This window comes from Bos taurus, chromosome 21, assembly GCF_002263795.3.
Source record: "Bos taurus isolate L1 Dominette 01449 registration number 42190680 breed Hereford chromosome 21, ARS-UCD2.0, whole genome shotgun sequence".
Classification (NCBI taxonomy): domain Eukaryota; kingdom Metazoa; phylum Chordata; class Mammalia; order Artiodactyla; family Bovidae; genus Bos; species Bos taurus.
The window spans coordinates 15,915,191-15,940,148 of record NC_037348.1 but is presented as its reverse complement, the minus strand read 5'-3'; the positions used below and the strand labels follow the sequence as shown (position 1 = coordinate 15,940,148).

Below are 24,958 nucleotides of genomic sequence, written 5' to 3'. Positions count from 1 at the left end.
TCTGAAGAGGCCTTACAAATAGCTGTGAAAAGAAGAAAAGTGAAAGGCAAAGGAGAAGAGGAAAGATATACCTACCCATTTGAATGCAGAGTTCCAAAGAATAGCAAGGAGAGATAAGAAAGCCCTCCTCAGTGATCAATGCAAAGAAATAGAGGAAAACAATGGAATGGGAAAGTCTAGAGATCTCTTCAAGAAAATTAGAGATACCAAAGGAACATTTCATGCAAAGATGGGCACAATAAAGAACAGAAACAGTATGGACCTAACAGAAGCAGAAGATATTAAGACGAGGTGGCAAGAATACACAGAAGAACTATACAAAAAAGATCTTCATGACCCAGATAACCATGATGGTGTGATCACTCACCTAGAGCCAGACATCCTGGAATGCAAAGTCAAGTGGGCCTTAGGAAGCATCACTACAAACAAAGCAAGTGGAGGTGATGGAATTCCAGTTGAGCTCTTTCAAATCCTAAAAGATGATGCTGTGAAAGTGCTGCACTCAATATGCCAGCAAATTTAGAAAACTCAGCAGTGGCCACAGGACAGGAAAAGGTTTTCTTATCCATTCCAATCCCAAAGAAAGGCAATGTCAAAGAATGCTCAAACTACCGCACAATTGCACTCATCTCACACCTTAGCAAAGAAATGCTCAAAATTTTCCAGGCCAGACTTCAACAGTACACGAACTGTAAACTTCCAGATGTTCAAGCTGGATTTAGAAAAGGCAGAGGAACCAGAGATCAAATTACCAACATCTGTTGGATCATTGAAAAAGCAAGAGAGTTCCAGAAAAACATCTACTTCTGCTTTATTGACTATGCCAAAGCCTTTGACTGTGTGGATCACAATAAAGTGTGGAAAATTCTTAGAGATGGGCATACCAGACCACCTGACCTGCCTCCTGAGAAATCTGTATGCAGGTCAAGAAGCAACAGTTATGGAACAACAGACTGGTTCCAAATCGAGAAAGGAGTACGTCAAGGCTGTATATTGTCACCCTGCTTATTTAACATATATGCAGAGTACATCATGTGAAATGCCAGACTGGATGAAGCACAAGCTGGAATCAAGATTGCCAGGAGAAATATCAATAACCTCAGATGCAAATGACACCACCCCATGGCAGAAAGTGAAGAAGAACTAAAGAGCCTCTTGATGAAAGTGAAAGAGGAGAGTGAAAAATTGGCTTAAAACTCAATATTCAGAAAACTAAGATCATGGAATCCAGTCCCATCACTTCATGGCAAATAGATGGGGAAACAATGGAAACAGTGACAGACTTTATTTTGTCACTTTATTTGTCACAGACTTTATTATATCACTGAGTATGGTGACTGCAGCCATGAAATTAAAAGATGCTTGTTCCTTGGAAGAAAAGCTATGACCAACCTAGACAGCATATTAAAAAGCAGAGACTTAGTTTGCCAACAAAGGTCCATCTAGTCAAAGCTATGATTTTTCCAGTAGTCATGTATGGATGTGGGAGTTGGACTATAAAGAAAGCTGAGTGCTGTAGAATTGATGCTTTTGAACTGTGGTGTTGGAGAAGACTTGAGAGTCCCTTGGACTGCAGGGATATCCAACCAGTCAATCCTAAAGAAAATCAGTGCTAAATATTCATTGGAAGGACTGATGCTGAAGCTGAAACTCCAATACTTTGGCCACCTGATTCGAAGAACTGACTCATTGGAAAAGACCCTGATGCTGGGAAAGATTGAAGGTGGGAGAAGAAGGGGATGACAGAGGATGAATTGGTTGGATGGCATCACCGACTCAATGGACATGAGTTTGATCAAGCTCCGGGAGTTGGTGATGGACAGGGAAGCCTGGCGTGCTGCAGTCCATGGGGTCTCAAAGAGTTGGACATGACTGAGCGACTCAACTGAACTGAAATTTGCCTATTCTGGAGATTTCATATAACGGAATCTATATCAGATTTGCTCTGATACACACACATGTACACAGTACATGGCCCTCTGTGTTTGCTTTCTTTTAATTGACGTAATGTTTCTGAGGTTCCTCCGTGTTGTAATATGTGCCAGTAGAGTTTTTCTTTTTTTCTTTCTGGTTGTTATTCCCTTGCATCGATAGACTGCCTTTTGTTCATCCCTCATTAGTTGATGGACATTTGTATTGTTCCCAATTTGGGGTTATTATAAATTATTTTGTTTTTAACATTCAAGTATTAGTCTTTTTGTGGGCATTATGTCTTAACTTCTCTTGGGTACATTCTTAGGATGGAATCAACAGGTTGTTTGGTAAGCATATGTTGAACATTTTAAGAAACTGCCAAACTGTTTTCCAAAGTGGGAGAATTATTTTTCATTCCTACCAGCAATGTATGAGGGTTCTAGTTCTAGTTCATCACATACAAGCTAATGCTTGCTGTCGTTTGTCTGTTGATTGGAGCAAATCTGATGTGTGTGTTGTGGTAGCTCACTGTGGTATGAAATGGATCTTTATGCAGGTCTTCTCACAGCTTTTAACATAGCCATGTGAATTACTAGTCTCTGAAAGAAAATGGTGAATAGAGTATACACAACGTTTCCTAAACTCATTTTCTCTTGAAATTCTTTTTTCCCTTAAATGAGCATATTAAAAGGCCTAATGTTCTGCAGAACACATTTTGGGAAGCATTACATCATTTGATTGTAATATTTTTAGCTTTGTTCTCTGTGATATTTAATTACGAACAAGTGTTTACCACACAGTGATTTTGAATCAGGTGGCACAGATGCAGAGGGTAATAGAATGTAAGAGTTAAAGGAGGGTGCTTAAGAGATTTGTGCTAGGCCGTTTTTGAGAAGCAGTGGTTTTCCTGAATAACTAAATGTCTGTTTTTCTCTGTACTTGGTTCCCCAGCCCAGTCCAGATGGGCCTCAGATCTCAAGTGGAGTTCAGCAAAGCTCAAGCTGAGATCCTGGCTACATTTTCCTTATCAATGCTCAGATAATAATCATAACAACAACAATGATAATAATTCAAATTTATGTTGGTCACACCTGTGCCAGGCACTGTGCTAAGCAGTCTTCATGTATCATCTTCTCACATCCCCAGTGTGGGCACTCGTATTGCGGCCACTTTACAGATGAGTAAACTGAGGCACAGAGTGACCAGTAGCTTGCACACAGGTAGCAGGAAGTGGCAGAGTCAGGATCTGAACCTGGTGCCTTGACACTCGGGCTGTGTTCTTGAACCACTCTGCTATATACCCTGCATGCACGCCTGCTAAGTCGGTTCAGTTGTGTTTGACTCTGTGAGACCCTAGGGATTGTAGCCCACCAGGTTCCTCTGTCCATGGGATTTCCCAGGCAAGAATACTGGAGTGGGTTGCCATTTTCTTTTCCAGGGGATCTTCCCAACCCAGGGATCGAACCTGTATCTTTTATGTCTCCTACATTGATAGGTGGGTTCTTTACCAGTAGTGCCGCCTGGGAAGCCTGGTATATATCCTGCCACCTTCCTGGTGGCTCAGCTGGTAAAAACTGCTGTGTGGGAGACCTGAGTTTGATCCCTGGGTTAGGAATATCCCCTGGAGAAGGGAATGGCTATCCACTCCAGTATTCTGGGCTGCAGAATTCCATGGACTGTATAGTTCATGGGGTCACAAAGAGTCGGACACGACTGAGTGAATGACTTTCACTTCACCTTCCAAAAAGGTGGATCGGCTTGAAAGAAGATTTTTGCTTGTCTTAACTGTACAGCAGTTGTAGGATTTCCAGTCCAGAATTTGCCTCCCTAGAGTCATCATCATCCCAGTTGTCCTTGCTGTTTCTTCTCACCTGCCAGGAAATACATCACTCATTCTCCTGTGAACCTCTCCTTGTGTTTATCCTTCTCTTCTTGTCTGAAGGCCACCTCCTTTGTCCAGGCCTAACCTGACCTCTGGGCTATTCACACACACACACACACACACACACACACACACACAGATGAAAACTTCTACCTGGTTTCGTTGTCTCTGGGTTTTCACTTAAAAATCAGGATTTGCATCCCCACTAGCAACATCTTTCCAGATTCCCACTCTACACGACACACCACTCTTACTCACTTCAACAACCATCTTCAGGGCTCCTTTTGCTCAAAGGATAATTCCCAGTCCCTGAGCAGGGCATTCAGACTGATTGCTATTTACCTCCCCAGTCTATCTTCTGTGATTGCCCCCTTTTGGATCCTCTGCTGTGGGCGGATGCTTCACTGCTGCCACAACAAGTGAAGCCATCCCTGACTCTATGCCTTTGCTTCTCCCTGTCCTCCAGCCCGCAGTGCCCCCTTCTCTGTTGTTTGCTTCTCTGAGCGCTTGCCTGCCCTTGGAAGGCCCCTAACCTCTAGAATGCTATTTCGGCAGAACTCAGCCTATGGTGATCTCTCCCTTCTCTGAATCCTCTGAGAGAACTACAAACCGGGACACTGGCATCTGTCCAGCCTCTTCAGCCTCAGTCTTATTTGTTGTAAACTGAGTGTAAAAACAGCCCCTGCTTCATAGGGTTCTTGCCTGGTTGGAAGATGCTACAAAACTCAGCACTGTACCTGGGTCAAAGCCACAAAGCATCCAATAAATGAAAGATAATGTTATTGACAATCAAGATTGTCATTTTTATGATGTGTGATGCTTTGTGTTGTTTGACTGTCTCATGAGGGGTAGACCTCTTGAGAGTGGGGATCAAGTCATGTCATACCTAATACACTGCCTTAAGCACCAAGGATCTTGGGGAATGTTTGTTGAGAATGGGCAAACAATCTTGAACCTGGGAATCAGAAGCTCATCCCTAACATGCTTTTTGAGGCTGGCTTCAAATCCAAGCCCTGATATTGATTCTCTGTGTGACATTCTTGAATCCTCTTGGCCCCCAGTGTCTCCATCTGTGAGATGGAGAGAATAGTACTGCTTCTTTATTGGCTGTGAGGGTAATGAGATAATGCTGGTAACATGCTCATCTTAGTAGCTGCTCTTCTGGTTGTTTTATTATTGCTGTTTAGCTGATAAACACTAGACTTGCTAATGTTTTCGAATGTATGTATTTCCTAATGTTGCCATAACGAAGCAATATGAATTGAATGGCTTAAACAAAGAAGTTGATGGTTTCAAAGTGCCACAGTCTAGAAATCCAAAATCAAGGTGTTGGTTTTGATCAGTCCTAATGAGGGGGGTTGGTTCCTTCTGAGGGGAGTTGGCTCCTTCTGAGGGCTGTGAGCCATGTCTTTCTCCTCCCTTCTGGTGGCCTCAGGCCTCCCTTGTCTTGTCAGTGGTACCCTTCCACTGACATAGAGAAGGCAGCATCTTCTCTATGCGTGTCTGTCTCCACATCTAGATTCCCCCCTTTTATAAGGTCACAAGTCATCTTGGATTAGCGGCCACCCTAATGACCTGATTTTAACTTGATTACCTCTGTAACGATGTAGTTCCTAAAAAGGTCATATTATGAGGTTCTGGAAGTTAGGGTTTCAGTATACCATTTTTTCCCAACTCAATCTGTAACAGAGAAAATGATTAATTATTGTATTCTCTAGAAAATACTTTGCTGAGAAAATGAGTTGGCATTTCTCAGTGAAAGAGGAGAAAACCCACAACACATGATAGTCTTCCCGACTCCATGACATCTGACATTCACAGCGGTCCATTTAACTGGGTACGATGAGAGGAATTCGTTTTGACAAAGATCTGCTTCTTTCCACAAAGTGAGTCCCAGGACCTTTGCCCCGAGTGGTATTTCCCACATGTGCTTTTGGAATTGCATATCTATCATTTTTGGTTCATGACATTTTTGCAGAACCCCCAGGATGAAAATAGCACACCAGATCTCAGGCAGTTGGCATCCTCTCTCCATTTTTTATAGCACTCTGCTAAGCTCTCATGCTGTTTACATGTGATTTATATTCCTCCTGTGGTCCTAAACAGATATAATAAAAACAGATTTAGAATATTAATTTGACATGGTTCAGTCTGGCATGGTCTAATACAAATTTATTTATCTGTAAGATAAAGATACAGGCACAGTTTTCTTCTCCTTCTGATCATTGTAGGAATTAGGGATAGAGGATGTGGTACATTTAGCACAGTTTCTGGTGCCCAGGGCACATCGTTAAATGGTGGTTGCAGACCTTGTGAGCACTAGGGTTATAGGGACGTGATTAGGACAGGGTCTGCTGGGCTTCCCCGGTAGCTCAAATGGTAAAGAATCTACCTGCACCGTGGGAGACCTGGTTCTGTCCCCGGGTTGAGAAGATACCCTGGAGAAGGGAATGGTTACCCACTCCAGTATTGTTGTCTTGAGAATTCCATGGATGGAGGAGCCTGGCGGGCTACAGTCCATGGGGTTGCAAAGAGTCAGGCATAACTGAGCGATGGAGCATGCGTACATGCACGCAATAATATTTCACTGCTGGGCATGGAAATCAACAGATGGACCCAGTGATTGGAATTGGGATACAAGGTAAGGTCTTGGGTCTGACAATACTGGGTCCTGGTTCCTAGAATTGGAGCTAGGAAGAAAAAAGAGCAAAAGAACATCAATGTTTAAATAGGGTTGCTCTATTAGAAATGGATAACCAACAAAGTCCCGCTGTATAGCACAGGGAAACCTGCTCAGTGTTATGTGGCAGCCTGGATGGGAGAGGAGTTTGGGGGAGAATGGATGCACTTGTGTATATGGATGAGTCCCTTTCCTGTCCGCCTGAAACTATCATAATATTGTTAATCAGCTATACTCCAGTGTAAAATAAAAAGTTTGAAAAAAGCTTAAAAAGTGCTTACCAAGCGAGTCTGACACTACCCTGAGCACTTTATGCACAACCTCATGAGTTAAGTGCTATTGATTATCTCCAGTTTACAGATGAGAACATTGAGGCTCAGAAACATGCGCATGATCACACTGCCACTGCGTGGCAGGATCGAATTTCAGGCACAAGCTCTCTGACTCTAGGTCTTCAGCAACTATTCTCACCTATTTAAGGCAAGTGCAAGGACATCAGAGTAGCCCTGGAACCACAACGCTAAGTATCAAAAGTAAGCTGAGCCTTGGGGAAAATGGTCCTAGATATTTCTTAGCCATACATTTCTAGGTATAAAATTGCACAGACACTTCTTGACAGTTAGAGAAGCTGGTCTTCTCATAACAGAAGCTGAACTGTAATAAACCTGCCCTGTTGCCAAAAGCTTGATTAATTCTAACAGAAAATCCATAACACAAAATCATCTTGCATTGAAAAACGTCTTGCCCACTTTACATTTCATTCTTGTATTAATATAAGACTTGACCCCTTTCATGGGTTAATCAGTGCTTCCAAGGGCTCTCTGACCACTGTTCTTTCTCACTGATTTGAGGCTCATTCATTTGATACGAATCTGATGTCTAATCAAGATGCCCTCCACCTTACACATGAAACCTTGGCACTAATAAATATATTTGTTCAATTCTGAGAGTAATTTGCCAGAATTTCTACATTTCATAACAGTCTTTTCTTTCTTTCACTCCAGAGCATAACCTTCAGTGGCAGAACAAATCAGGCCAGTCAGCAAGCTGCCAAGTCCTGTGGGCTCCTTGTCAAGGAGAACAGCTGGACCCATTTCTAATCAACGTTCAACACAACGCCTTTGGACTGCTGAAGACCAGGCCAGACTTTGCAACTTTTCAAAGACTTCCAATAGCCACTGAATGCAAAAGACAAAGGGTGTCACATTCACCCAAGAAGTCTACATTTAAACGTCTGTACCTGGCATGGATGATGGTTATTGAAACAGCCCAAACCTCTATCATAGTGAAGGGAATATAGCTCAAGAGGCAAGCAGGCAGCCCCAGAGCCGAGGAATGGATGACTACAAATACCAGGACAACTACGAGGGCTACGCCCCCAGCGATGGCTACTATCGTGGCAATGAGTCCAATCCAGAAGAGGATGCGCAGAGTGACGTTACGGAAGGCCACGATGAGGAAGATGAGATCTACGAAGGCGAGTACCAGGGCATCCCTCACCCGGATGACGTCAAGGCCAAGCAGGCCAAGATGGCGTCCTCCAGGGCCGACGGCCTTCGGGGCCAGGCAGACCTGCTGGCCGAGCGGATGGAAGACGAGGAGCAGCTGGCGCACCAGTACGAGACCATCATTGATGAGTGTGGCCACGGACGCTTCCAGTGGACCCTCTTTTTTGTTTTGGGTTTGGCCCTGATGGCTGATGGGGTGGAAGTGTTCGTGGTGAGTTTTGCCCTGCCCAGTGCCGAGAAGGACATGTGTCTCTCTAGTTCCAAGAAAGGAATGCTTGGTAAGTAGAACTTTTCAGAGCTCATTCTCCCTGTGGCGTGAAAATCTGAAGCGGGAAAGAGCGGTATAATTTGTATAGCACCTGTCACTTTTAGGCGTCTTAAATCTACCATGATGTCCTTGCAGCACCATCATTTTATATCCATTTTGTCATGAAGGTGTTTTTATCTCAGAGAATTTAATAGGCACAGGTTTACAAAGCTGATAGATATTGGAGCTTAGGTTCCTACTGAGAACTGACTCTCAAGATTTTAGTTCTTTTTTCCAAGTCTTTTTTTTTAAAAATTGAAGTATGGCTGATGTACAATATTATATAAGTTACAGGCATACAATATAGGGATTCACAGATTTTAAAGGTTATACTTCCTTTTCCTCCGCCCTGAGAGTCTGATTTCTCTCTTCTTTATATTAAATCATCTTCCATATCCAAATAACAAATTCGTTTTGTGTGTGTGCATGTCTCTTCCACTCAGTCCTCTCTGTGACTTTCCAGAATCCATTAACATCCGCTCCTGGTTTCTCTTGTATATAAGTGTTAGTGGGCTGAACGCCCGTGTGTCTTGGCGATAAATGCTGGGCTGAGCCACCCGCAGAGCCCCTGCAGGCTGTTGGGAGCCACACTGTGAAGCACAGATGGAGTCCGTGGGATGGAGGACGGGAGCTTGGCAAATCCTTGATGAGACTAGCACCATCAGAGCCAGACTTCAGATATCAGGGCTTGAGGCACAGAGAATTTTGTGAAGTTAGAGAGAGTGTGGGCATAAATAGTGTGGCATAGAAGAGATTCATCAGAATATAGACAAGGGCTTGTCTTGGTCATTAAATGTCCTACAAAACATATTCATTCTCTAAATTCACAGTCCATACAATTGATTGTTTAGCAAAAGTACAGTGTCAGAGAACTTACCGTGAGTCAGGTTCTTACTCAAGACTGAGACATTTTAACCGTTATGACCCTCAAGAACTCAAAATCCACCCAGAAATTTAGTTCATTCATTCAACAGATATTTCTTGTTTGTATACCATGTTTTAGTCTTTCTGCTCCAGCCCTGGAGAAAAAATATTGAACAAGGTAAATGTTGTCCTTGCCTCTCAAAGAACTTATATAAAGTAGGACAAACAGGTATTAACAAACAGAAAATTATTTGATTATGGTAAGGATGCGTGCTTTCAAACATTTTGTGCCATTCTGGCCCCACTGCCTGCTTTAGAGCAGGGATTGACAAACATTTTCTCTACAGGTCTAGATGGTCTCTGTCGCCACTACTCAACTCTGCCTCTAGCAAAAAAGAGGCCATAGACAATATGCAAATGGACACAACTGTGTTCCAATAAAACTTTATTTAGAAACAATGTAGCAAGCTGAATTTAGCCTGTGGGTTATAGTTCATTGGCCCCTGATTTACAGCCACAATAAATAGGACTAGGGTATAAAATGGAGAAAACATCTGCATAAAAAACTGTCCCTGGAGGCTTTTAAAAATGGTTTCATAGACTCACAGATGTAGTAAATAGATTTGTGTTTGCCAAAGGGAAGTGGAGGTAGGGGAGGGAAGGAATGGGAGCCTGGGATTAGCAGAGGCAAACTGTTATATATAGGATGGATACATTGTAAGGTCATACAGGGAACTATATTCAATATTCTGTGATAAGCTGTAATGGAAAATAATATGAAAAGATACCTGTCTGTATATAGAGAGACCTATATATCTGAATCACTTTGCTGAATAGAAATTTACACAACATTGTGAATCAGTTATACTTCAATAAAATTTTTAAAAAAGAAGCATACAGGCCACTATCTCTAATGAATATAAATGTAAAAAAAATAATCAATCTTAAAGAAGTTAATTCTAACACAAGCTACAACATGGATGAAACAAGTTACACTAAGTGTAATAAACCAAACACACCCACGTTTTTTATTTATTCCTGTTTAATTAAAGTTAAAGGGACCTTTAAAATTATGAGATCTCTGTCAGGTATGGCTATCAGGGAACCAAAAGAGACCAAGTATATACAAACAAAAGAAATGACTCAAGAAGCAAGATGTCACCCAGAGTTTTTTTTTATTATTTTAAAATAATAAAAAAATTATTATTATTTTTGTCAGCAAAATTCTGCTGTCTCTTCAAGTTTCAATAGACTTTTTTAAAAGGACAAAATCAAAATGAATCCCAACTCCCTGACAAAACGAAACTGTTGCCTGTTGATCTAAACATTTCCAAGACCATTATTTTGTTTTGTGGTATTCTCAACTGAAACCCTAGATTTGTATTAGTCCAAATTGGCATGTCGGTAATGATTTCATGCCCTCTTGGTCTCTCCACTACCCTGGTACCCAACAACCTCATTAAGAGCTGGCTCCCAGGGCAAATGCTGGGAATTGAGGAAACATGGTCCCAATCTGGAGAACCCACGTTGTAAAGTTTTGCTTTCAGTGTTTACGATGAAGATGCTATGACTCAGCCCAAAAGGGGCAGGCAGACCCCTGACAGAGATGGGCTCCCATATGCACTTGTGGGGCCCCTTAATGGATCCAGGGAGGTGGGTGACTGGAGAGTCTCATCAGGCTGGCTTCTCTATGCATTTTCTCATGTCAGCTTCATAGTCACCATGGTGCTTATAGGAATTTTCATCCCATTTTTACATATCAGGAAGCAGACTCAGTGAGCTGTATTCAACGGCACATAGTAATTGCTGGAGCTGGACTTTCAACCCAGGTCTTTCTGATTTTAGGATCTGTGCTCATTCTGCTACACCATACAGCCTTTCTTTCATGCATGGACTTTAGGAAGGAGGTCATGCCATGGGGAAGACTTCTCTCCAGTTGTCAGGCACCCTATAGGGTACCTGAACACCACAAATTTCTTCCAACAGAGAGGTAGCATGGTGTGGGGAACGTTGCCAGTGTGGACACTGGTGTCTGTCAACAAGGTTTTGGCAAATGGCTTTGTCATTTATCTTTCTTGGCAAGTGGTCTTGGGCAAGTCGTCACTTCTTTAATGATCAATTTTCCTATATATGGAATAGGGTAATGATACATCTGGTGCGAGGATTGTATGAGATAAAGCTGGTAAGCTCCATGGCCACTAAACCACTGTTGGTTCTTGTTACTTTGTATTATTATCGTCTCCCTGCAGCATTTATAGAGAGTTGCAGTTCCCTGGTGGCTCAGTGGTAAAGAACCTGCCTGCCAAACCAGGAGATGCAGGAGACATAGGTTTGATCCCCGGGCTGGAAATATCCCCTGGAGAAGGAAACAGCAACCCACACCAGTACTCTTGACCGGGAAATCCCATGGACAGAGGAGCCTGGTGGACTACAATCCATGGGGTTGAGAAGAGTCAGACATGACTGAAGCAACTTGGCACAGTTGCACTGAGATCACGGAACAGCCTGGACCCTGCAGCCAAGTGGACCCTGCCTCCTCCAGTTCTTAGGAGAGTGACTTTGGGAATTACTTAGCTTCTCTGTGCTCAGTTTCCTTCTCTGCAAAATGGAGCCACTAAGGATATCTTACTTCATAGGATTTTTGAGGACTAAATGAGTTTAATGCATTTAACTTGCCTGAAATGGTGGCTGCCCATCATTGGTGCTCAAGATGTTTTAATTATTATTGCTAAGGTTGTTTCTTTACTTTTTTTTAAAATCAATTTTCCAATTTCTGGAAACCACTGATTTTTTTTTTTTTTTTTTACTGTCTTCATAAGGTTTTGCCTTTTCCAGAATTTCATACAATTGGACTCATATAGTATGTAGCTGTTTCAAATTGGCTTCTTTTGCTCAATAATATGCATTTAAGTTTCCTCCCTGTCTTTGCATGGGTTGATAGCACATGCCTTTCTAGGGTTGAATAATATTCCATTATTTGTATGGACCACAGTTTTATTTATCCATTTGCCTACCAAAGGGCATCTTGGTTGCTTCCAAGTTTTGACAGCTGTGAATAAAGCTGCTATAAATGTCCATGTGCAAGTTTTTGTATGGATAGTTAGTTTTCAGCTCCTTTGGGTATCAGGGTGTATGATTGTTGGATTGTATGGGAAGAATAAGTTTGGTTTTGTAAGAGACTGCCAACTTGTCTCCTAAAGGGGCTGTACCATTTTGCATTCCCAGCAGCGTGTATAAGAGTTTCTGTTGCTCCACATCCTCATCAGTATATGATGTCTTCAGTGTTCTGGATTTGGTCATTCTAATAGGTGTGATATGGTATCTTGCTGTTTTAACTTGCATTACTCTGATGACCTATGATGTGGAGCATCATTCCATATACTTATTTGCTATCTGTATACCTTCTGTATAGCTTCCCTGGTGGCTCAGTGGTAAAGAACCCACCTACCAATGAAGGAGACATGGGTTCAGTCCTTGGGTTGAGAAGATCCCCTGGAAGAGGAAATGGCAACCCTCTCCAGTATTCTTGTCTGGGAAATCCCATGGTACAGAGGAGCCTGGTGGGCTACACGGTCCATGGGGTCACAGAAGTGTCAGACATGTCTTAGTGATTAACAAGCATCCTTCTTTGGTGAAGTGTCTATTAACGTCTTCGAAAGTGAAAGTGAAAGTCGCTTAGTCGTGTCTGACTCTGTGTGACCCCATGGACTATAGCCCACCACGCTCCTCTGTCCATGGAATTCTCCAAGCAAGAATACTGGAGTTGTTAAATTAGCTTTTTAACTTTCTTATTGAGTTTTAAGAGTTCTTTGTAGTTTTTGGATAACCGTCTTTTATCAGATGTCTTTTGCAAATATTTTCTATCAGTCTGTAAGCTGTCTTCTCATTCTCTTAACTCTCTTGTTATTAAAAAAGAAAAAAAACTGGAGGAGTTGCTTGTGGTTTAGTGGTTAGGATTGAGTACTTTCAGTGCCCTGGCCCGAGTTCAATTCCTGGTGGGGGAACTGAAATCTCTCAAGCCATGTAGTTCCGCCAAAAAAGAAAAAGGAAAAAAGACACTGAAAGTGATGCCTCTAGACTTGACCCTAGTTAATGTTCCAGGGAAAGAATTCAGAGGGAGAACTCCTCCCACTCCCAAATTCAGACCTCAAATCATGAACTATTTTGTTATTTTTCTTCCTGGAAATGGATGAATCCATTCAGAAGATAAAAGAAGCATCCCCAGGCCAGGTAACAAAAATATCTAGGTGCCGCTGTGCCACTTCGCTGAGCTTTTAGAAAGATGAAAGTTTGCTTCCTTCAAGGGTTGTGTTTTAGTGGGTCACATCTAAAACTGTCTCATTTGGGGAAGAAAAAGCCCCATGAAAAATGTTAGCATTCAAGGCTCAACTCTGTTTCTTTTTCTTTTCTTTTTTATTTTTTTACAGTTTCAGCAGTTATTTCTTTTCTTAAATTTATTTTTAATTGAAGGATAATTACAATATTGTGTTGGTTTCAGCCATACAACAACATGGATCAGCCATAGGTGTACAAGGGTCCCCTCCCTCTTGAACCTCCGTCCCACCCCACGCCACCCTTCTAGGTTGTCGCAGAGCCCCAGTTTGAGTTCCCTGAGTCACACAGCAAATTCGTGCTGGCTGTCTGTTTTACATATGGCAGTGTGTATGTTTCCATGGCAGTCTCCCCGTTCCTCCCACCCTCTCCTTCCTCCCCCTACCCGCCGTGTGAAGTCTCTTCTCTGTGGCTGCGTCTCCATGGCTGCCCTGCAAATCGGTTCATCAGCACCATCTTTCTAGGTTCCATGCTACTGCTGCTAAGTCACTTCAGTCATGTCCGACTCTGTGCGACCCCAGAGACGGCAGCCCACCAGGCTCCCCCGTCCCTGGGATTCTCCAGGCAAGAACACTGGTGTGGGTTGCCATTTCCTTCTCCAATGCATGAAAGTGAAAAGTGAAAGGGAAGTTGCTCAGTCATGTCCGACTCCTAGGGACCCCATAGACTGCAGCCTACCAGGCTCCTCCATCCATGGGATTTTCCAGGCAAGAGTATTGGAGTGGGGTGCCATCGCCTTCTCCGTTCTAGGTTCCATATATTCTAGGTTCCATATATGTGTGTTAATATACTATATTTGTTTTTCTTCAGCCCTTTCTCTTATGAAGCGGGTAGTTCCCTTTAAGACAAGAAGAAGGCACTCATCTGTTAATTAAATTCGTTATTCTTATTTTTAGAAGGATCACTGAACATTTCCGTGTAGTATTCTCTCGTGGCAATGCAAGGCAGGCAGGTCCCAGCCCTCAGTGAGTTTTGCTCTAATGGTGAAAATAAAGTTCACACGAGAAACATAGAATACCAAACTATGCAGTTGTGCAATGCAGTGTTCAGTGTTATCCCTTTTACTCAGATGTGAAGGAAACAGAGACAGCGTAAGGGACAGAACCTGAGGTTGGCAGGTTGTGGAGTTGAGCGGCCTGCTTTTACATCTGCTCTTCTGTGCAGTGGCTGTGTGTCCTTGTGCTGATTTTGGAGTCTTCCTCTTGAAGACTTCCATGATTTTAGGTGGTTGATGAATGAATCTACGCTTCTTTTTAATCCCTTTTAGTTACTATTTATGTATTTTCTGGTTATATACAGGAAAAAATCATTTAATATGACTTGAAGATAGGAAGTTAAGGACTATCTGGCGTGACATTTTCCTTTTCAAATGACATCAAATTGTTGGCATCTCTAATCCTTATTTCCTTATAGCTAGGACAGTACTTCGGAGAAGGCGATGGCACCCCACTCCAGTACTCTTGCCTGGAAAATCCCATGGATGGAGGAGCCTGGTAGGCTGCAGTTTATGGGGTCGCTAAGAGTTGGACACGACTGAGTGACTTCACTTTCACTTTTCACTTTCATGCATTGGAGAAGGAAATGGCAACCCACTTCAGTGTTCTTGCCTGGAGAATCCCAGGGATGGGGGAGCCTGGTGGGCTGCTGTCTCTGGGGTCGCACAGAGTCGTTCACGACTGAAGCAACTTAGCAGCAGCAGGACAGTACTTATTCATGACACACGAAACAAACCAACAGTGTCCTTCTCTGCCTGAATTTGGTAAATTACCACCAAGGTTTTCCTATAATTGTAAAAAATACTCCTTAAGCTGGAACTGTGGGTGATTCCCACCTTCATGCTGATGAGAAGAAAGAGATCTGTTTTTAGGCCACAGTTCCACTTTTGCCTTCAGAATTTGGATTTCCTGAAAGGGTCTAGTTGCTCTGTGGGTATTTTATTGGCTGTTAGTTTTTCTTGCCATCAGCAGTGGGAAGGCTCAGGGAGTCCTACAGCTTCAGACAGTGATTTAGAACCTAATAGGGGACCCCTGGGGCGTGATGTCTGTATGAGCTAAGGGAGGACGTGGAGCAATGTCAGATGGAGTGGATTCATTAGAATAAAGTGTGCACTGAATTTCCATAGGGGCTCAGAGATGGATGTATTACTCTACTGTCATGAAAGATTATCCTTTAATTGTTTTATATGCAAATTCATAGTGAGCATCAGGGCAGAACACTTGATTTATGAGCCGCTTTATCTTTAGCCCTGAATTCAGAGTGTCAGTTCCTAAAACGAGGGGCCGCCTATACCCCAGAGCCTGGCACACAACATGTGCTCAATAAGTACTTACTTAGTATCATGGAAACAAATACTCACTATGGTGAAATCCACCACTAGGAATTTTCATATAATCTCTTTGTGTTTGATTGTATCAGTTGTTTTTATGATTTTTTAGATCATGGGATTCTTTAGAATAGACCCTTAACAGAGTCCACACTGATTGCCATGTTTTGGAGTTAGGGCTTGATTGCACAATCAATGGAAGAGCTTTCAATGGAGAGCTATTAAATGACTTTGAGGAAGAGAGTGAAAAGCTGATTCAAGATGACAACTCTACTCCAGTGATTTTGGTACTGGACGTGGTTCTAAGGGAACAGAATCTGAAGGATATGTTTACTGAGTTGATTCTGGAGCTTCTGGAATTGGTCCTGTGACCCAGTTAGATTTAAAGGCAGCATTGACTCTATTTCCTATGGCAAAGAGAGCACTTCTGTGTTCACAGCATGATGTGGCCACAGGGATATACAACATTTCATTGGATACTCATGTTCAGATACTTAAGAGACAAGGATCTGGGACATCATTTTTGTTAGACTAACATTTTTGTCAAATTAATGAGTATGAGATTGGCTGGTTGCTCCTAATGTCATTGACAAAGTGGCAAAAGAAATGAATGAACTTAGGGCTCAAATTCCCAGCACCAAGCACTACATAAGTGACTCCGAATCTTCTGTGTCTGCCCTGAAGGAGACGTTTATCTCCTGAGACTGCTGACAACCAAACCCAGAATCCCATCCTCTAAGTGACTGAATTACAAGTGCAGAGTTGAATTCCCAGCCTCACAGAATGTCTACTGTTGATAGGCAAGAAATGAGATCCTGGAGGTTGGCATGGGGATGTATGGGAAGACCCTGATGAAGCCGAGGGCACTGAACTTCTAAATTTTGGTGCGTCTTCTTCACCAGTAGATGCAGCCTCTCCACCTGTGTAACCCTGCTTTGATGAGGAAGCTATAATTGCCTCCCTTGTGGCAGTTGCCTTGCAAGACATTGTTGATTCTCCTGAGGACCTCAACCCCCTCTTTTCCTCTGGACTTGTATAACTAGACTCAAGTTACTGCAGGTCCTTAAAAGTGAGGGTCAAAGTGAGACCCATGAAGAAGTCTTTGCATTGCATGCATGCTCAGTTGTGTCCTGACCCTTTGTGACTCCATGGACTGTACCCCGCCACGGTCCTCTGCCCATGGGATTTCCCAGGCAAGAATACTGGAGTGGCTTGCCATTTCCTTCTCCAGGGGACCTTCCTGAGCCAGGGATTGAACCTGTGTCTCCTGCATTGGCAGGCAAATTCTTTACAACTGAGCCACCTGGGAAGCCTGTGAGGAGGTCTGTTACACTGCAAAAGAACTACTTGGTTTTCTAATTTACACAGAAGTTCAGGAAACATGTGTGGGAATGGATATTAAGGGTGTGGGGTAATGGGGAAGGAAAATAAAATTGAATCGGGCTGCATTAATTGATATGGACTTGCTAAACAGAAATCAGCATTTAATATTGAAGATTGAGGAGTTAAAAAGGGCTCTACCAGTTTGGTTAGTTGGGTAGCTAAAACATGGACCAGACGCTGGCTCACAGTGTATAAACTTGAGTGCCAGACCTGCCTAGGCTTTATGTAGAGGAAGAGATTCAGAGGCTTAGGGAGATTGGAATGTTAGAATGGATTTGTCATTTAAAACCTATGCACCCATCTTGGGAGGGTCCACAGCATATATCTTTCACTGTGTCTATGAGAAATAAATTTGTGAGGCCACCTCCTAACATCCTTGAAGAGCTCTATGATCACTCTTGGAGAAGGAAATGGCAACCCACTCCAGTGTTCTTGCCTGGAGAATCCCAGGGACGGGGGAGCCTGGTGGGCTGCCGTCTGTGGGGTCGCATAGAGTCGGACATGACTGAAGCGACTTAGCAGCAGCAGCATATCACTCTTATTTTTTTTACATAAGATAAGCAACCTTTTTTTAAACTTTAGTGTTTAGTTTGTTGGTTGTGCTGGGCCTTTGTTGCTGTGTGTTGGCTTTCTCTGGCTGCGGTGAGTGGGGGCCGCTCTTCCTTGTGGTATGTGGGCTCCTCACTGTGGGGGTTCCCTTGTTGATGAGCACGGGCTCTGGCAGCGGGGGCTACGGTACTTGCAGCATGCACACTCAGCAGTTGTGGCACATGGACTGAGTTGTTCCCTGGCATGTGGAATCTTTCCCGACCAGGGGTCAAACCTGTGTCCCCTGCATTGCCAGGTGGATTCTTATCCATGGGACCATCAGGGAAGTCCTCTGTGATCACTCTTAAATGCAAGCCAGACCTCACAGTGGGGACTTCCGCCACTGCAGTGAGGAGCCTGAGTGCAGGAGGAGTCATGGGACCCTGGGTGGCAGGGCTCAAGCGGCAGCACCTAACCACCAAAGTCAAGGAGGGTGTGTTGCTGTAATGGACCACAGAGCCAGACAGGGACCGGGACAGCCCGGCTCCTGGAGACTGAGGGATTCCCAGATGAAATACATAGAAGCTTACTAAATTCTTGTTTGAGCTGTATAAACAGAAAGATTCCAGGTCAAGGGAGCAAAAGTCTAACCTGTCTCAAAAAACAGTCACAGTTCCTCAATCATTTCCCAGGTTTGAGCCAGTTGATAAGCCCCAAATCCATGAATGAAGGGGAGGCTGGGTCTCCTTAAGGAAAGGATCACAGTACCCTTGCCCAAAATTTATTCTGGTTAATCTTTCTCTCAGTTTCTCCCAGGGGACTTTTGGCTTTCTACCAGGCATTGGGGAAAAGGAAACAATCAGACCTTTTGAGGATTATGGGATCTGGACTGACACTAATTCCAGGAGATTCAGAACGTCACGGTGGTCTATCAGTCAGACTAGGAACAATGGAAGTCAGGTGGTCAATGCAGTTTTGGCTCAGGTCCATCTCACAGTGGGCCTGGTAGGTCCCTAAATCCACTCTGTGGCTATTTCCCCAGTTCTGGAATGTCTAATGGGAGGTGATATATTTAGCAACTAGCAAAATCCCCACATTGATGAAGAATGAATTGTCAGATGGGAGAGCTGGCTGAAGGTTATTGGAATAGTCCAAGGGGAAATATGCAATTCCTGGACCATTATGTAGAGGAAATAGTAGAGGCTGTTTGAGTGTTTTGAAAAATTGAGATTTTTATGTGGAGCTTTAAAATATTTCTGCTATAAGCATCAGTTTTTCTTATTTAATTTATTCAAGGAAGAAAACAGATGACTTATGCAAAGAAGACAAGCTCTCTTAACTTCAAGAGGTTTACATTTGTACACAGCTGGTTGTGTTTATTATAATAAGATCAGTGAATTCATAGTCAGAGGGTTGACTATTACAAAGCTAGTGAGTAAGTTCAATTTTCTGTAACAAACATACAATGAAGAAAAACAATTTCCTCTAAAACCAACAAACCCGCCAGCTAATCAACCAATCCCCAAATCAGCATCATAATTTCAAGATGAAAAGTAATTTCACAGTTAACCATTGGGGGTTAAGAAATCCTTGCAAAGAGAAGGTCTTGAAACAAAATCATCATCTTTATGATGTCGGCTACATGTTAAATATGGATTTAGCTTTGAGTGAGGCACTTTTTCCACTTGTCTCTGCTATTGTGTGTGTGTGTGTGTGTGTGTGTGTGCCTTTCAACTAAGTCCTACATCAAAGGATAGAGCTTACCTCAGTCTGAAAACACTTGTGTCAACAACTGCTAATTATTAACCACTTGTTCAAATTTACAGATCCTGGATTTCTACTCTGATTTTAATCAAGATTGAATCAAAGCTGTTTGGAGTTCTGTGTGTATGGAGTAAATAGCATTGTGTAAAGAAAGAGGGAGAATAAATAGGAGGAGAGAAAGGGAAAGAGGGAAAGGGGAAGGAGGGGAGGGGACGGAGGGAGACTAGGAGGAATCCTTAGCTCTCAGGGCTGTTGGGAGAATTGACTGAGAGTGGTAAAGAACCTGCCTACTAGTGCAGGGGACGTAAGAGACACAGGTTTGATCCCTGGGTCAGGAAGATCCCCTGGAGGAGGGTGTGACAACTCACTCCAGTATTCTTGCCTGGAGAATCCCATGGGCAGAGGAGCCTGGGGGCTACAGTCCATAAGGTCACAAAGAATTGGACATGACTGAAGCCACTTACCATGCCACTGTGCTAACTGTCCAGCTCAGGGTCTGCACACAGTATGTAATCAGTTAATACTCATTCTGTCCTTGTGATCCATCTCCAACAGATGAGGTTCCACTTCTAACTGGTTTGAACTCTTGTTGTAGCAAAGATGTCTCAGTACATTCTGTCTACACTGCTTGCAGAACATCTTTGGCTATGATTCCTGCAAAGATTTGAAGGACTTTTTTTTCCCTCCACTGTTGTAAGCACACTCCTCAAGATCTAAATAAAAGATGTTTGCTAACTAATGGTTTACCAATTTTTGGAATAAAAATATGATATTTATTAATTTATATGGATTCCTCTATATTTGCCCCTACCATGGAAAACTTTAATGAACTAGAAAAAGTCCACTGAGCTCTAAATCCACATTTGTCATTGTTGTTCAGTCGCTGACTGATGCCAGCTCTTCGTGATCCCACGGACTGCAGAACTCCAGGCTCCCCTGTCCTTCACTGGCTCCTGGAGTTTGCTTAAATTCATGTCCGCTCCGTCAGTGATGCTCCCATACCATCTCATCCTCTGCTGCCCCTTCTCCTTTTGCCTTCAGTCTTTCCCAGCATCAGGATCTTTTCCGATGAGTCCGCTCTTCACATGAGCTGGCCAAAGTATTGGAGCTTCAGCTTAACTCACATACTTGAAAATATAATCTTCAGATCGTGGAAAATACAGCAGGAATGTGTGGGAGAAATCCCTAAGTAGACTGTTATATCTACTAGGAATGGAGGGCAAGTTGCAGGGTCAGGCATGTGCTGGATATATATACATAAATACATACATATACATATACCTAGCGCACTCTCTGTACAAGTGTGTGTATTGTTGTTTAGTTGCTAAGTCGTGTCCATCTCTTTTCGTCCCCCTGGACTGTAGCCCACCAGGCTCCTCTGTCTATGGCATTTCCTGGACAAGAATACTAGATTGGGATGCCATTTCCTTCTCCAGGGGATCTTTCCAACCCAGGGATCAAACCTGCGCCTCCTGTATGGCAAGCAGATTCTCTACCACTGACCCACCAGGGAAGCTCCAAGTATGTGTGTATATATATAAAACCAAAAATGACTCCAGATATTGCAAAATGTCCCCTGGGGGCATGAAATCACCTCCAGTTGAGAACCAGTGCTCCAGGTGAGTGGTTCTCTCCTCTGTCCGCCCTTTTGAGTCACCTGAAGAGCTGTTAAAAAAAGGAAAAAGCAACCAAGCCCTGTCCTAGAATAATGGTGTCAGAGTCTCTGCGAGTGAGGTGTGGTGGAGCGTTTTGGGATCACCAGCAGCAATTTGGTGACTGTGTTGTGCAGCCAGCATAGAGAATTAGGCGGCTGACACAGAGACTCGGGGTCAGCAGGAGCTGCTGAGTTGTCAGGCTTTGTGCTTACTGTGCTGTGTAGGACTTCTCCCCAGATGGCTTCCTTCTTGTGTCCGTGGGGATGGATGGGATGTTTGCACACACCTTGACCAGCAGGAAAAAAATGGGGCTGTACCCAAAGACCTTGCTTACATTTGCACAGTGCTTCAGGGGTTATCAGTGATTTTCACAGATACTCACATCTGATCTTTAAATGACGCTGTGAGGCGATCAGAGTGGTAAATCCCCAGTTTACAGGGTGAGGGAAGTGCTGCTTGGAGGCCTTAAGTGACACATGTGGTTGCTAAGGCAGGCCTCTTGTCCTGTGTCATCGCTCACTGCTGCTCGTGTTCACTGTGGGGGACTTTCTAGCAATGAGGTTGGAAGGCTTATTTTCTCACATATGGATTTCTTCATAGAAAACAAAGAACTGATGAAAAAGGGTTCATTATTTCCCAGTGTTGATGCAAACTCTGTTACCTTTCTTTTAAATTAAAAGCAAACTGTAATAATCATGCTACTACCAGCAGCAATGGTTACAATCTGATAAACTCTTGTGTACTGGAATGCGTGGGTGCTCAGTCATGTCCAGCTCTTCACAACCTCATGGACTGCAGCCTGCCAGGCTCCTCTGTCCATGGAATTTCCCAGGCAAGAATACCGGAGTGGTTGCCATTTCCTCCTCCAGGGATCTTCCCTGCCCAGGGATTGAACCCGTGTCTCTCATGTCTCCTACATTGGCAGGTGAGTTCTTTACCACCATCGCCACCTCTTTTATACTAAGTATTTTAAATATGACATTACTGATGCTTGGAACAACCTACAAAGGAAGCATTCTTTGCATCCTTTTAAAGAAAACTTTTTTTTTTTTTTTTGAAAAAACTTAGTCTCTAAGAAGTTAATGTAACTTGTCAAAACTAGTCTGGAGAAGGCAATGGCACCCCACTCCAGTACTCCTGCCTGGAAAATCCATGGACGGAGGAGCCTGGTGGGCTGCAGTCTATGGGGTCGCTAAGAGTCGGACACGACTGAGCAACTTCCCTTTCACTTTTCACTTTCCTGCATTGGAGAAGGAAATGGCAACCCACTCCAGTGTTCTTGCCTGGAGAATCCCAGGGACGGGGGAGCCTGGTGGGCTGCTGTCTATGGGGTCGCACAGAGTTGGACACGACTGAAATGACTTAGCAGCAGCAGCAGCAAAACTAGTTAGTGACGGCTCTAGGAGTTGAAACCAGCTACGTCTGCCTTGAAAGTCCATTGCTTCTCCTCTACCTTGCCGTTCCCTCTGTCGGACATGTTCCTATGTGCCCACTTCGTACGTAACCTTGAGCTACCTTTATGCAAAACGCATCACTCTGTTAAGATGCAGTTGCCAGTTAGGCACTGGTCCTCCATCAGCATGCTGGAGTCAGTTACAGCGTATTTCTGTAGGTGGAGGGTGATGTAGTCCACATCCCAGCCAGGATCAGGAAGGCAAGGGGCCTGCAGTGATCTGATACTTAGGCACTTGTGTCAGCCCAGAAGAGGCCGCTGTATTGCTGAAGCACCTCACTGCCATCCTCCTATGAAAGGGGTCCCAAGAAATGCTCCAGAGCAAGGGAGCTCTGGAGGCACCAAGGACCTCTCCACCCTCCCCCTGCCAGGAATCACATCAGATAGCGTGGAACATCAGAACTCGTAGAACATTTTTAAAAGGCACCCATGTTTTGCAAGTGAACAAGGAGAGATATTATATCTTACGAAGCATTTATCATGACACTGCTGGCCAGAAGTGACTGCCATACAATTGTAATTCATCATGTAATTGAAGACAGAAAATGTCAGTCCAGTCATGCTTGATTGAAAATTTCTGTTTCTAGCTCTATATAAGAATTGACTATAATACATAAGTATTTTTATTATAACTCAACCCATACATATACCACATATGCCAAGCATCTGCATGGAACATTTCCTAATCCTTGGTGTTCTGTTTTATTCTAATATTAAGGTTTTATATTTTGAAAAAATCATGCACATCAGAAGTCTTTATACGAAAGAATTTCTTTATTGCCTTTCCTTTGTTTTCTTGTAAGGGCACCTCCTTAGTTACTTCTGCAATGGATTCTCTTCATATAAAATTATTATGTCGATTGTATCAACATATGGTATATGCTAAAATAAACTTCTTAGAGAGATGTTAATCTTTTCTGTGACTGAATAGCAATAATAAAGAGAAAATTAGAAATTAAAAAAAAACAAAACATTGACATCCAATGTGGAGCTCATGACTGTACAGCTGTAATACCCTTTTGCAGGCCAGTGGCTGTAAAATCGCTCTGTATTTTTAATTCTTCCACAGCACAAGCCCAGATGAGTTGTTTTTTTTCTTTGCAACTAATTGAAATTTAATTTCCAGAGTGTCTCAGATATTAGCAGGGCAAGGGAGAGAGATGGGAGAGTCAGATAGATGGTCTTGGAAATGTAACACCTTTTGACATGTCCTCTGGGGTCCATGAGCAGACTGAATGTAAATGCCTTTCTCTCCATGGGGACTGACTGGCCCAGACTGCTCAAATACGCAGAGTGAGCATCTTTTGTTTCAACACTGGAGATTTTGCTGACTCAGAGGCATACATCAATCTCCATTGGTGATGTGCAGCAATTAGCCCAAAGAAGTCCCATCCTTTCCTTGACCTCTCTTCCTCACCTCTCGTTGGGTCCTAAAAAGGGAAATCTTATAATCTGTAACACAGGGTAAAAGGCAAAAGCCATTACTTACAACCTTATAGTATTTAGAAGGAGAATGGATAAAGGAGAACTCTGGACATGCCCTTTCTTTCTTTTTAAAAGATTTATTATTTATTTATTTGGCTGTGCTGTGTCTTAGCTGAGGCAGGTGGGATATTTTATTGGTATTGTGTGAACTCTTAGTGGCAGCGTGTGAGATCTAGTTCCCTAATCAGGGATGGAACCTGGGTCCCCTGGATCGAGAGCGAAGGGTCTCAGCCCCTGGACCAGCAGGAAAGTCCCCCTGGAGGGTTTTAGTTGCAGCTTTACTGTCGCTCTTTTCATTGTAATTCTTGGTGATTTCCATAAGCATTTTCCAATGTCCACGTTTCTTTATTCCTTAAGGTCTTCTGCAGTGATAGCCCCCTCTCAACCACTTACTGTCCTGGTCTTACCCTAGGTCGTCTTATTATCAATAACCCCAACCCCTCCAAAAATCCCAACGTCGAGTACCCGCTTCTGTCTTTGTAACTCACCTTATCCAGTCTTCCAACTCTCAGAATTGTTCAGCCTCAGGACAGCAACACCCTGTTAGTCTCTCACCACACTCTTGTCCTCACCACATTCTTCCCTGGATTTTAATTCTGCGGACAGAACCATAACCATTCCCTGCACAGACCATCAGTTTCTTGTGCTTCTCTAGTTTGTCGCATTCACCAGCTCTGCTTGCACCTCACTCTTCATGAGTCTGCATCCCGCAGCTGAACGCGGCTGGTGAGCTACACAGCACGTCATCCACTGGCCTCACTTTAAATTCATTGTCAAGAACCTCAAGGGGGCCATTTGCCACCAGCATCATCCTTCATTTCCCAGAACCACTCACTTGCCCATGCTCCTTGATGCCTGTTTCGTGCCTCACCCTCTGCTC

General features: G+C 43.3%; 1 protein-coding gene across 5 annotated transcripts in view; it reads left to right on the top strand.

Annotated features, from left to right (window-relative positions):
- Nucleotides 1–24,958, top strand: part of SV2B (synaptic vesicle glycoprotein 2B) — a 262,076-nt gene that overhangs the window by 154,585 nt on the left and 82,533 nt on the right. For all 5 annotated transcript variants that reach the window (XM_059879070.1, XM_024981807.2, XM_005221735.5 and 2 more), the window contains 1 exon segment: nucleotides 7,481–8,262. In XM_059879070.1, the coding sequence (XP_059735053.1) occupies nucleotides 7,812–8,262 (451 nt within the window). In that variant the 5' untranslated portion in view covers nucleotides 7,481–7,811.